The 15,494-nt window shown below is 29.1% G+C and overlaps 1 protein-coding gene across 1 annotated transcript; it reads left to right on the top strand.

The window, feature by feature from the left end:
• The first annotated feature begins 11,439 nt into the window (after positions 1-11,439).
• LOC125858246 (glycerol kinase) lies at positions 11,440-14,495 on the top strand. The gene is made up of 4 exons (XM_049537960.1): positions 11,440-11,733; positions 11,835-12,056; positions 12,865-13,831; positions 14,046-14,495. Exons 1-4 carry the CDS (start codon positions 11,600-11,602, stop codon positions 14,289-14,291), a joined length of 1,569 nt encoding a protein of 522 aa, XP_049393917.1. The 5' UTR covers positions 11,440-11,599; the 3' UTR covers positions 14,292-14,495.
• The last annotated feature ends 999 nt before the right edge of the window (positions 14,496-15,494 follow it).

Raw genomic sequence — 15,494 nt, 5'->3', positions numbered from 1 at the left:
CTATGACCTTCATTCCTATTTATCTTTTTTCTCCTTTTTTGGGCATTTGTTAGTTTTTTCCTCATTTTTAATATAGTTAATATTTATATAATTGTTGAATAATTAATGTTTTATTGTAAATATGTTATATTAATGTAGATGTTCATAATTTCAAGATGTAATTCCACCATTATGTGTAATAAACTTACACCTCTACCACTTCCTCTTTTATCTTCCATACCCCTTAATCTTCCCCACATTCTCAAGAATTAATGTCATGTTTATTGTTATCTCTTATATGTCTTTATGTAACAATATAAATAGAGGTCTTGAGGGATTATGTTATGCACTTGAAGATTTGAGAAACACTTGAATATACTTGGAAGAATAAAAAACTCTTCTATCTTATCCCTCTACAGTTTTTGTCTACTTTCTTGCTTATATTATTACTTCTTTAGCTTAATTTGAAATATGTTTTGATTGTTGAATAGTCACATCTATTTGCATTTACCTTCCAGACTAGAAAAGATGTATTAATACTTTGTAATTATATACGATGAAAATTCATTGTCTCCCGATAAGTATGGGATTTGTTACAAACGAATTCAAAGAGACAAAAATCTACGTCAAGACCTCTGCTATTGAATATTATTTTGGTTATGAAGCTGCATTTTCAAGGTAATAACTTGTCCACTTCTTTTTTTTTGGTTGTTTTAGAAGTAGTATAAATATGCAATAGTGTGAAAAATGTATCCGAGTTTCAAAAATATAATACTTTTCAAGTACTTTATTTTTTATTTTCTTTTTGCAGTTTGTCTTTGATTCATTTAGTTGAAGAAAAAATTGACAATGACTTAAATTATCTTTATGTCTAATGCGATGGACAGAAAAAGTAAACCTACACTAAGGTATAAAAACATTTTATTCTTTTTTTTTTTATTCAATATAAATGCTAATTATTTTATACTTTGTATTTAAGATTTTGATATGTATTTATACTTCCGAATGCAATAACTTTGAGTAGGTGATTGTTTCATATGTTGAATTGAGACTTTAATGTGTGAGTTTTCGCCATGCAATAACTTTTGTATACTCTTCCTTTGCCTTTATTTTTTTTCTTAAATAATTTCTTTCTAATTTTTCATGATCTCTAATTATTTTCCATCAATTCTTTTGACTTTATAAATTTTCATCAAATGATATGAGTGATATAAATTTATATCATATTAATCTCATAATGTCTTTTTCAAAAAAATTCTTGATTTCTTTCCATGTGTTCATTCATAATACTTAAAAACATTTTTTTCAATAAAAAAAACTTAATTTTTTTCATTTGATTTTCAAAAAGAGGAAGGAAAAAAACTAACAATACAAAAAGATCAAAAGACGAATGATTTCACAAAGAAAAAATAATTGTCAAGACAAAAATAATGACAACTCTACCCCCATCCAAATCATCATCGTCTTAAAGCTTGACTTGTATTAGAAAGGTTATGACAACACATTCTTAATTAATTAATTAATAAGGCCAAATATATGCATTGACAATTTTTAGATATTTTTAAGTTAACACATAATTTTATATAGATAGGAATTGACAAGATGATATGATACCTCTTTAAGAAATAAAATATTATTTGCACCCTTCTTTCATTTAACACTTTAATTGGACACATTGTAACTCATATGAACTTGTAATGTTAATTGAAATTCAATAAATATGTTAATATAAATTTATGTTTAAGAAAATGTAATAAATGGTCTTACGAAGTGGCTTTTGAATTTTTATAGCATCTCTTTTTTTCATGTTTGTTTTGATTTTTTTCAATACTAGTTTTTTGACACGTGCGTTGCACGTGATTATTAATTCCAAAAATATTAGTTATAGTAAATAATATTGCTTATTTAAGCAAAGATTTGAATAATAAGCTTATCAAAAAATATTATTGCAGATTCTTTTGTGAATGTTCAACGTGGATCGTCATGTATATCTCTTATTCACGCAAACCTATGAAGATTGTCAATAAAAAGTTTTATTAGTTAAATACAATACTGTATATATTTATTTCAATTTGATGAGGTTCAATCACGTAATTAGTCTTATCTCACTAATATTACCTTATAGACAATATTTGCTTTGTATTTTTCTTGTCATCTAACCAGATTTGCTTTGCGTGTGTATTCTACGTTAAATTGTTTAGATGTCATATGAACATGTGAAGAGAACAACTACATTTTACATATTCACATATTTTCACATTTGTTGTAACTCAGAACATTATAAAATAATATATTTTGAAGTTAAAAGATCTTGTTAACTTGATAATACATTTGTGACATATATAATACTTTAATTTAAATACAAATACCTACCCAAGTAGAAAAATATATTTGCATTAATGAAAATATTTATCTCATAAAATTTATTATTAAATAAATAATAATATTAAACTAATACAAACTTCAACTGGCGTTATTACAAGTCATATGAACTTTTCTTCGTCTAAAATACTGAAATATTAAGAAATGGTAAATAAGTAAAACAAAAGGGCAACGTTTATATAGTAATAACTATTTTGAAGCAAACTTCATGAGAGTCATAATCACATAAGTAACACTGATAAATAAAATCATTCTTTTGTCTTGAGCATCAAAAACAAATCGTGACAATTCTCTAAATTTTGGAAAAGATATTCAGAAGCATATATCTACATTACAGGAGAAATTGTTAACAAAAACAAATGAATTTAAACTACATCATGTTAACTTCATATATTGGAACATTACATACTACTGTATATTAAGCAAAAAAATAATTATTATATCATCAACATTATTTTCCTCAAGTACTCGAGTATACCCTCTTAGGATAGAACGACTTACTTCATCATAATAGTGGTACCTCATATTCTGCTAAACTTCGAACTCACTCAACAACAATAAATCACACAAAAAAAATTAAAATGCAAGAAGAAGAAGAGTAGAAGATTAAAAAAAAATTAGTTGAAAAATGAGAGGAAGCCCTTCTATTTATAGTTAACAAAGAGTAGTATGAGCAAATGTTTTTTGTGTCTCATCTGAAAAGTAATGACCTTTTCGAGAAGTCACAACCGTTTGGAAAAGTCACAACTCTTTGAAAATGTCACAATATATTGAAAAAGTCACAACTCTTTTGAAAAGTCATAAATCATCGAAAAATTACGACCCTTCGAAAAAAGACACAACTTATCGAAAAAGTCACAACTCATCGAAAAAGTCACAAGTTAGGGATATTATAGTAATTTAACATTCAAGTTAGGAGTTTATGCTTTTAAGATAACTAATTTTTTGACACGTGCATTGCACGTGATTACCAATTCAGAAAATATATGTTATAGTAAATACTATTGCTTATTCACGCGAAGTATGAAGATGGTCAATGAAATTTTTTATTAGTTAAGTTCAGATGTCATATGAACATGTGAAGAGAACAACTACATTTATTTTTTAGAACTAATTTTTGCATATACGTTCTTGTTGTTGGCTCTCATATTTGATTTATCGATTGACTGTGTAAATAAATCAAAGCTAGTTATCCGACTGTCAATAGTTAACTGAGAAAGGTTTCCTTTTTTTTTTAATCGAAAAAACTTGTGAAATCATATATATAATCACATGTTTATCTTACACCCAACAAAGATGTAGTTCATATACTTGTAAACAATTTTCAATTTATTCAATCAAGCATGATTTGTCCAAGGAAAAAATAACAATACCGTGTTATCACATAGTTAGGGGCGGTGAAATAAAATGAAAAATTATTGGTCAAAAGTTAAGATAAGAAAGGATGAAAGAAATAAATAATTAATGTAATAACTATGAGAATTCATAATCTTATAACTAAAGAATGTTAAAGATGTGAATAACATTTGCAATAATTAGTAATAACTAAGAGAATTTATAATGTTATAACTAAAGAATTAATGTGCAATAGATGTATTTCTAATAAATTTTATACTAACATAAATAAATAGGAGTTTTAATTAATGTTGCTATATTTTTATATAGTTATTAGATTTTAATGTAGTGTAGGGACAAAATGAAAATGTTTATTCCATATTATTGAAAATAAAATTTATTTTGTAAATGATAATTTTTACATGATTCATAATTCACATATTTTCATATTTGTCGTGAGTTTTTTGTTTTAAAAAAAAAGAACTCGGAACAATTTAAAATAATATATTTTGAAGTTAGAAGATCTTGTTAACTTGATAATACATTTGTGAGATATATAATACTTTAATTTAAATACAAATACCTACTCAAATATATATATGAGTCATATGAACTTTTTTTCGTCTAAACTACTGTAATATTAAAAAATTAGTAAATAAGTAAAACAAAAGGGCAATATTTATATAGTAATAACTATTTTGAAGCAAACTTCCTAACATTCTAAATCACATAAGTAGCATTGATAAATAAAGTCATTTTTTTGAATTGAGCATAAAAAAAAATTGTGACATTTCTCTAACTCTTGAAAAATTTAATAATTTTGAAAAAAAATGTTGAGAAAACATATATTTACATCACAAGAGAAACTGTTAAAAAATAAATAAATTTAGATTACATCGTTTTAACTTCATATATTGGAACATTACATCCTAATGTATATATTAGACAAATTGATGGCCTTTTGATTGTGCCAATCGAGAAGTTCATCAGTCAACAACTATGAGGAAAAAAAATAAGGCAGTTCACTCAAACATTAAAAATCACTATCAAAAGGGGAGGTAAAGACAACCACATTTTGACTATAATAATGACGGTGTGTTCCTTCACAAACTGTTAAAATAGAAGAGAAAAGATGAAGGTACAAAATGCAACGTAGAGACACCAGAGAAATATTAAGTGAAGGGAAAGGACATATACGTTTCATGTAATCCTCAAGATAAAATTTCACCTTTTTTTGTTTAATTCTTCTATTGTTGGTAGAACATTGAAGCATATCATCAAAGGGGAGTTAACACCACAACCATGCACTTAGCAAGTTACAAATGGACCATTATTAGCAATTGATTTAATTTTGATATGATAAAATTATTGCAGAAAAGGTAGCACCATGCTGTCATACAACTAATGGCACAAGTAATACACCGACAAAAATGTACATTTTATGTTTTCACCAAAAAGAAATCTTTCTTTCCACTCACAACTCGACAGTAATCAACATATATTAAGAGCAAAGGCATCACTTACATCCTTATTCGAACGCACTCAACAACAATAAATCACACAAAAAAAATTAAATTGCAAGAAGAAGAAGAGTAGAAGATTAAAAAAAATTGTTGTTGGAAAAAATGAGAGGAAAGCCCCTCTATTTATAGTCAACAAAGGGTGGTATGAACAAGTATTTTTTTTGTGTCTTATCTGAAAAATCGTGACCTTTTGAGAAGTCACAATCATTTGGAAAAGTCACAACTCTTTGAAAAAGTCATGACTCATCGAAAAATCACAACCCTTTGAAAAAAGTCACAACTTATCAGAAAAGTTACAACTCATCGAAAAAGTCACAACATATATTAGGAATATTATAATAATTTAACATTCAAGTTAGGAGTTCATGCTTTTAAGGTAATACAAATATAGATGATAATTCAGTTTAATTTACTTTATTAATACGCCATACAATTTCTCTACTAATTTGGATTAATAGCTTATATACCAAGTTAATGAAGCATGTATATTTTTTCGTTATCTTTTCTAAAAATTCTCAAATAGATTGAACATAATATTTTCGTTATAGTATTACTTTGTGTATTATGAGTTTTGAAAATTTTAAAAATTTCATAACTTAATCAAAGAATTTGAACATCGCTATATTTACACCTACACTCAAATGAATAGCAATATTTCATGAAACATCTTCAATTCATGAATTCAAAATATTACAGTGGTGAGTATGAGTAGATAATTGATGAAAATTTATTTAGTTTATATTCTTTTTTGAGTGATATAATAAAGTTTGTGCTTTTAAGAAATTTTTGATATCATGTTTTCATTTAATTATTTCTTGAGTAACAAAGACTAAATATAAATAACTTGGGTGAACAAATATATAGTCAAAGGTCTGTCAAAAAGCTATTTTTATGCATAATTTTTTTTAATATTTGCTTAAAACAAAATATAAATAAAGTTCAATTCGAATTTTCATGATCAAATTAATATTCAAATAAAGTAAAAATTTTCAGAAAGAAGTTTAATTTATAATTTCTTTTGACCAAACGAGTGGTATAATTTTTTTTATTTCACGCGAAGCGCAAATAAATTCCCTAATTCTATTATAAACAATAAATAATGACCAATACAACAAATGATAATCTTTACCAAACAAATGATTGTGAAAGGCCTTTGTAGTGATCCTTACTTCCCAAGTGTGTCGTCGCATTTGTTAACTGTGGTTGAATTTTGCACTTTAAAGAAAATCTTTCGCTGCTCAATCAATATTCCATTTGTTTCAATATATGTTTTTTAACTTCCCCATTATTTATATTTTGTAAAATATCAGTTTTACACTTAACTAATTCTCCAATTTGACAAATTTAAGATAATAAAAATAAGAAAAGTATCTACTATTTTTCTTATTTTAAAATCTTCTTTATTTCTTTAAAAAAATCACATTTAATTCAAATGAAAAGGTGAATAATTCAATTATTTATACATAGTAAATGTTAAATTCCACTATCGTTTTCATAAATATATATATATATATATGTACATTCCTTTTAAGGAGAAAATTCAAATATGTCATTGAATTTTGAGAAAGAAAAAATATTATCCATACCATTTATTAAAAGTTTAGCTTATAATTTTTTTCGTTTGAAAAAAGGCTCATACATATTATTGTTTATTAATGGTATAAATGAGTCAACGAATAATATATATGAGACTTTTTTCAAAATTTAATAATATATTCAAGTTTTATTTATTTATTTATATTTCGAATCGCCCTGAAAATAATGGTTCAGCCTTGAGCCTTTTGTGGAACGGTTAAAGTTGGCATATGACGTCGGTTTGTATTGAATAGCGTGCCGTGCCTCTCTAGCATGAGAAAACGGATATGCCATTTTATTATCCTTTTAGACCGTTTAAGGATGCCAAGTGCCATTAGTTCATGGCATTTTGTCAAGGGCAGTGAAAATGACACATGCTAATTGCTACCCCACCAATCAAAAATATGATTATTCTGAAAGACCTTTGTCATGATATCAGCCAACTTCCAAGTATTTTGTTGCATTTGGCAATTTTTAATGCCAATCATACAATTTTTGCACTTGCAACAAATCTGTCTTTCTCCAAGATTGTGTGCTACACACCCCGATTCTCAAACACTACACCCCCCCTACGAGTTCCGTAACTCATTTTATAAGGAGCGCTAGTCTAACTGATGTTTAGTTACGGCAGAATTTATGACTTTTAGCTTATAGTTATAAGATTTTTTTTCATGACCAAGCTACTTCACATTTTATTCTTACTATATTTTTAATTCTTTAAAATATTTTTTCCAAAACTTTTCTTGTAATGTTTTTTTTTATGACAAGGAAAATCCACAGTCACTATCTACTTTTCTTATATATTTTTGAAATATTTGACTTATTTCACCTCTAACTCTTAAATTGTGAATTCGAGTAAAAAAAAAAGATGAGAATTTGTTCTTATTTAAACTCTGCTGGCCCTGGTGGCTTGCTGCGGACCCCATCTAACCTAGCCCAAAAAATCCCATTGGTTGGTTTGGGCTACTGCTGAATATTTAAAGAAGATTCCCTTATCTCCTCAAATTTGACACCATTGGCCCAATAATACATTACTCTACAGGTTATGCCATTCCAATTTATGGATGAGTTTGGATTTTACAATAGGAATTTTAACATTTTTAGCCAATTCAATAAAGAAATCATTATGGCCTCATCGTAATCATTTTTGTAGCCATCATATTATTGTATAACAAGTATATAATCAATGTATAGTTTGCAAGGAATTAAAGCTAAAATTATTTTTTGTTATATGAACTTTGTTAGGCTGTTGCATGGTGTAAAAATCCACATGTAATATTACACATTTCATATTTGTTCAAACAATATAAAATTTGTGAGTCTTAAAGTAATTTTTTCGATGTTATAATGAGAAAGGTGATTAATCAGTAATGTAAGGAGTCATTTGTTTGGGAACAAAAGTTATCATAACTATGGTATAAACAGTGGGATAAGTTGTCCCAAACTTAACAACTAAACAAGACACCAAAAGTTTATCTCTGAACTATTTTTTATCCAAAGACTCCTTATTTTTATCCCTTATGCCAAACAATCCCGGAGGGTTTCCCATTTCATCGGAGTACTCTTTCAACAATATGATATAATTTGTACCACATGGCCTTTCTAGCAAATAATACTTTTTAAATTCTATTTTCTTATTATTCAATGAAGTTTAATTTCTGCCTATTGACTGTTGCAACATGAAATGCAGTCAACAAGATTGCCTTTATTAGGAATTATTTTATTCCCTAAAGTAAAATTTTATGGTACAATTTCAAATATCCCCAAATGATATACTGGAAAAGAAAAAAGAAGAAAGGAAGGCAGCCCATAATCATAAAATTACACGTTATCTTCTTCTACTTTTAATAATTGAACTAAGACCTTTGAAAATAAATTCTTTAAAAACTGGAATCAATAATTTATAAAATATTATGATACACAAATTCAAATTTTTATTTATGAATTTTTTTTTATCATTCCCTCTATTTCATATTATCTAAATTTGTAAAGCAATAAACATCTATTAAGAAGAACATAACTTAAATCATATTTTCCACTATTACGTTTTGTGAAATTATAAATACAACTTTATAGATAATACAAATATGAAAAAATAAATTTGAACAACTCTCTTAAATTTTGAACAATAAAAAGAAAAGACATAGTACATAAGCATATGACCTTTAAATTGGTGTTAGCTGACAACTATGACCTTTAACTTTGGTGTGCATAAGTAGACACTTAAACTTATATAAAATTGAACAAATAGACACATTCATCCTACATGACAATTTTGTGCCTACGTGGCATCCTACCTGCTGTATTATGTCATGTAGGACATATGTGTCTACTTGTTTAATTTAAACAAATTTAAGTGTCTACTTGTGCACACTCAAAGTTGGAGGGCATAGTTGTCCATTGAAGCCAAGTTAGGAATAATGTTTATGTATTATGCCAAAAAAAAAAAACCGCAAAAAATTCCTTTTTAGTCTGCCCAAGTTGCATGCAATTGTCATGGGGATATTTTGGTTGAAAACAACGTTAATGAAAGTCATAGGAAAGCTGTGCAAAGTCAAACTCACGTTACGTTAGCAAACTCAAAAAAATGAAGAATTAAAGAGTAGATAGGAAGCAATAACGGGCCGTTGAGGTTGGCCGGCTGCCAGCATTGATGACCAATTACTCCCCCAATTTGAGTCTATTTGTTGCAATTAGAAATTCAATTGAATTACATATTAATTTATTCCATAAATATATAAGTACAATATTTATTGAATTCATATAAATATAAAACTTGTTATCAAATTATCCTCTTTAAACAATTGGATTAGTATGTCCACCAAGTAGCTCCGGAGCTAGACTTTTTATGAAGGGTGTGCAAATTTTTTGAAGGCAACGAACAAAAGTTTTTGGTATGGATTTATATCCATCTTGTTCTACCTAACGACTTTACTATCAACACCGTCAATAAATTTTTTTCCACTAAATACAACGTCTGAAAAAAATTCTCTGATTTGATTTGCTTTCAAAAATACACAATAAGTTATATCAATTGAAATAATAGTTTTATAATGAATGGGTCAAAATTTTATTGAACACATGCACATATTCAAAAAATATATATATATATATTAATTTTTACTTAAATTTAAAGTTACTTTTCAACTTATCGATTATGCTACTTTTTTATTTCAATGTATGTATATTAAATTTCTTTTATTCTAATAGAAAATGTGTGAAAATTCTAATTAAAAGTATCAAATCTCCAAATTCAATTATGAAACTATGAAAAAATTAACCCCTTACGAATTATTATTTTCAAACCTCCGCATAACCTACTTAGAGGAAAATATCTATATATCCAAACTAAGGTTTGAGTTAAATTTATTATTTTTCCTTTTTCAATTTATGTAGCACGCTTAAAGTTTCAAGATTCAAATTTTTAAACTTAGACCGTGAATGCAGAAATAATAGCTTTTGAAACAAAATTTATATATTTAAAAACTATATAAAAAATAATATAAAGCACAATAATTATCAATGTCATATAAATTGAAATGGAGAAAATAAATATAAAATAAATAATATGTAATGACTCCTAAATAAAAAAGCAAATTATAACTTTAATTTAAGTAACTTGAGATTAGGTGGACCCACAAAAGATTGGGTGATTTTGACAAACAAAAGAAGTAAAATAATAGCAACAAGATTTGAACTGCCAACCTCAGCATTCCTTTTGAAGGTCCTTTCCACTGCACCAAAACGTCTATTAATGTTAAGATTGTGCAAAATGAATTATATGTTTGTATTTAATAAATTTTGACTTACGTACATAGTGTGATTTTCCGACGAAGGTTGTTCACGTGCACACCCTTATCAGGCTGTAGCTCCGCCCCTGAGTAGCTCTAACGATAAGGAGATAATTATAGTTAGTCACTTGTTTTGTTATAAAGTTTGAAATAATTTATTCTAAAACTAATAATTATTAATATAAGAATAAGTCATTAATAATCATGGAATAATTAGTTAAAATGAATATCATCACAAATTCTTTTCATACATCACTTTTTACTTACAAAATAATTTTTATATATATTATGCAATTTATATTATTCTTAATACAACATATTAGAAATAATATTGACATAACTAATTCCAACCTAACTTATCTTCGACTAAACAATATCTAAAAGGAAAAAAGTTTGAGATATACACAAATCTCATTTCAATACAAAAATCATTTTTTCATAGATGGGCTAAAAAAGGTAAGCTAGACAAAGTGGGTAATAAATTAGAAATAAATTTTCTTGGAAAAAAATAACCGCCCATCATGTCATTATCAAAGTCGAAAACTCTCCTTAGTTCTTAACGTTAGCGTTAATATTTAAGCATAATAAATTACTCGTTGTCTTTTTTTACTTGTTTAATTTTTTTTAAAAAAATGGATAATATTAGAGAGTTGATGTTTTTTTAAAAATAAAATGAAACCTCTTTAATTAATAAATTATTTGTAAAATTTTATCAGTTAATTGAAGTAAAATGATAAACTTAATATGTCAATTATTATTTTGGCTTGAGCAAATAATTAGGAGTCCGAAAAGAATAAGAATTATTGTAACCAAAATTTCTTATAGGATAAAGTGTAACATTTCAACATTTTCAAGAAAATATTTGCTTACTACTATTATTCCACAAAAACCGGCTCTCCCCACTTCTATCCTCTTCTGACTTTTCCAAGATTTCATTTTTATACACACACAACGCTCTGTTCTTCTCAAATTTCTCTTATTCATTCGACAAAGAAGAGGAAGAAGAAAACAAGAATGTCTGATTCAGAGGTGTTTATTGGTTCCATTGATCAAGGAACCACTAGTACTCGATTCATAATCTACGATCGTTTGGCTCGTGCTGTTGGATCTCACCAGGTTGAGTTCACTCAGTTTTATCCACAAGCAGGGTAATCACTAATCACTCATCTTTTGATTTTCTTTTCATTAAAGATTCAATCTTTTTTCGATTTTGATAATTGGGTTTCTTGATTTTCATGCATATATGTAGATGGGTGGAACATGACCCAATGGAAATTGTTGAGAGTGTGAGGATCTGTATGGCAAGGGCTCTTGATAAGGCTACTGCTAATGGACATAACGTGGATAGTGGATTGAAAGCCATTGGTATTACAAATCAGAGAGAGACTACTGTTGTATGGAGCAAATCCACTGGCCTTCCTCTTTATAACGCCATTGTTTGGATGGATGCTCGTACCAGTTCTATTTGCAGGTCTTTTTTTTTTATCAATTCCCCACTTTTTCTGTTTCTTGATTTTTAACCAAATTTAATTAATATCAGTTTGTTTTTCCTCTAAATGTATATATATGGATGACTGTTGAATAGTATTGATGAAAAATTACTAAATGGAGCAGATTAGGTAGAAATTTCATAAAGCCAACCTAACTAGTTTGGGAGTAATTGTAGTACAGTAGGGCCAGGTTTTTTTTTTTTTTTTGGGAATTGATGATTTTTCATGTTATGTTATACTCCTTCAGTATATTCTCTATAATAATATTTCGCTATAGCTGCCAAAAAATATCTGGACAAATGACGTTGTAACACCGTACTTGTTTCTTGTGTACATATTCACACATATACTTCTTTTTCGGAGGAGTGTATTTCTTCTGAATTAGGGGGTGTACTGGCAAAATTCTAAATGGACTCTTGTTTACTGTTGTCTTGGGGTTGAATATGGCGTGATAATTTAAGGCTGAGGTGCCATTTTTTGTATGTTAGTTGGGAAATGGGGTCTCCATGGTTGTTTGCTTTCTCATTGATCATTCTTTTGGAGTTTTCCTTCCAAGGTTTGAACTTATTGTTTTTGTTACTGTTAAATCCAACTATCCATAGCATGTTGACTTTTTGTATCAATAATTTGTCTGGTATCAGAAAAATGGATCTCCACAGTTGTTTGTGTTCTCACTGATCACTCTTCTGGAGTTCTCCTTCCAATTCTTAAGGCTTGAACTGATTGTATGTTTTACTGATAAATCCAATGCATATTGACTTTTTGTATGAATAATTTGTTCGGTATCAGAAAATTGGAGAAAGAATTACCAGGGGGACGTACTCATTTTGTTGAGAGTTGTGGTTTGCCTATAAGCACTTATTTCAGTGCATTGAAGCTTCTGTGGCTGTTGGATAATGTGGAAGGGTTAAACGAAGCTGTTAAAAAAGGGGATGCCATCTTTGGAACTATCGACACCTGGTTAATTTGGAACCTAACAGGAGGTGTGGAGAATGGTTTACATGTCACTGATATCTCCAATGCTTCAAGAACTATGTTGATGAATCTTAAGACCCTTGAATGGGATAAGTCCACACTAGACACCTTAGGAATTTCTGCAAAGATGCTGCCAAAAATTATTAGCAATTCTGAGATTATTGGAAACATTGCTAAAGGATGGCCAATCACAGGAATCCCTATCTCGGGATGTCTTGGTGATCAGCATGCAGCAATGGTGGGTCAATCTTGCCGAAAAGGCGAGGCTAAAAGCACATATGGAACAGGAGCTTTCATACTTTTGAACACAGGTGAAGAGGTAATTAAGTCAAACCATGGGCTGCTAAGTACAGTAGCCTATAAGTTGGGACCAAAAGCCCCTGTCAATTATGCTTTAGAAGGCTCCATTGCCATTGCTGGTGCTGCGGTTCAGTGGCTAAGAGATAGTCTTGGCATTATCAGCTCTGCCAGCGAAATTGAGGAGTTGGCATCAAAAGTTTCCTCAACAGGAGGAGTTTATTTCGTTCCAGCATTTAATGGATTGTTTGCTCCGTGGTGGCGTGATGATGCTCGCGGGATTTGTATTGGTATAACTAGATTCACCAACAAGTCTCACATTGCTCGGGCAGTACTTGAAAGCATGTGTTTCCAGGTAAAAGACGTGCTTGATTCCATGCACAAGGATGCTGGAAAGAAAGATGAAGCTAAGAGTGACAAAACAGAATTCTTACTCCGTGTGGATGGTGGTGCTACGGTCAACAACCTTTTGATGCAAATTCAGGTTTGATTTACTTTTTCAGTTTTCATGTGTTATTCTTCTTCTGCAGCCCCCCACGTGATTTTGAACTTCTCTCAATGATTTCTTCAATGTCCAACTCCTGATAAACATTTAGATATGTTTGCAGTGGCTTTAAGTTTTGGACTGTTTAACGTGTTTAGATTCAGTTAACGTACAGTATGGAGCTCCTAATTTTACATTTTACATAATAATGTAGGCTGACTTGTTGGGTAGTTCAGTTGTAAGACCAGCTGATATAGAAACAACAGCTCTTGGGGCAGCCTATGCTGCTGGATTAGCTGTTGGAGTCTACACAGAGGATGAGATATTTGCTTCTGGAGAAAAGCTGAAGCAAGCAACTATATTCAAACCTGTGTTAGAAGAAGAATTGAGGAAAAAGAAGGCGGATTCTTGGTGCCGAGCTGTTTCAAGATCATTTGACTTGGCTGATCTATCTCTATAATTCACTCCGATCAAACACTTGAACTGCCTTCATATCATTGATGTTTTAGGTTCTTTTCTTTCTGTTTAATACCAGTTATGCTTGATTTTAATAAATCACTTTACATTCATGAAGTTTTCTTTCTAATGTACTTAACTGGTAGCCAGCCACATATGGTATTTTAAGTTTATAGAAAAATTAAGAGAACTTATGTTTCACTTAACATCTATTAGCTTCTTTTTTCTTATGGAGAAAAACGTATGTTGATATATGCCTGTCTTGAGGCTCCTTGGTTTGAAATCTTGTTATGAGCTTCCATGAATGCTATTAATACTTATTTAAGTTGTTGTGAGCCCTTGAATTTACCTGTGTTGAGTTATTTTTGAATAGATTTTGCATAGTTACAATATAAAGTTTCAATTCGAGCATCAAAATCTGGGATTTTGTTTTAAATAGTTATTTCTTATTCTATATTATTGCAGATAGTCATTATCTTAGAGTTTCGATTTGTACAAGTTAAAAACTGACTATTTTTCAATTTTACGATTGAAAAGTGGCTATCCGCGTTAATATTAGAACAACTTTCACATATAGCAAACACAAAATTCATATTTGTATGTTATAGCAAAGTTTGCATAATTGCGCTCCATAACAAATATAAATATATATATTTCACTATACATATACAAAAGAAAGCAGTTGTATAATCTGCTTTGATATACATATACAAAAAAATCAATTGTATAAAGTGAGAGAGGCGAGCGAGCGAGCGAGATCTGAGAGAGGGAAACGAAAATATATGTATATATACAATTTTCACGCATTTTATACATTTGTGTTTTTGTATAAAGTGAGAGAGGCGAGTGAGAGAGCGAGATCTGGGAGAGTGGCGAGCGAGATCTGGGAGAGGGGAACGAAAATATATGTATATTTACAATTTTCTCTCGCTTTATACAAACACAAACACATTTTATACAATTTGCGTTTTTTGTATAAAGTGAGAGAGGCGAGATCTGGGAGAGTGGCGAGAGGGGAACGAAAATATATGTATATATACAATTTTCTCTCGCTTTATACAAACACAAACACACTTTATACACTTGCGTTTGTATAAAAAATGAGAGAGGCGAGGGAGAGAACGAGACTGGCGAGCGAGATTCACCAGGAGAGAGGTGAAATAGCAACAGTTTGTTATAAGGTACAATTAAATCAAACTATATTTAT

Source organism: Solanum stenotomum, chromosome 3, assembly GCF_019186545.1.
Source record: "Solanum stenotomum isolate F172 chromosome 3, ASM1918654v1, whole genome shotgun sequence".
Lineage (NCBI taxonomy): Eukaryota > Viridiplantae > Streptophyta > Magnoliopsida > Solanales > Solanaceae > Solanum > Solanum stenotomum.
This window is presented reverse-complemented; position numbering and strand designations above follow the sequence as displayed.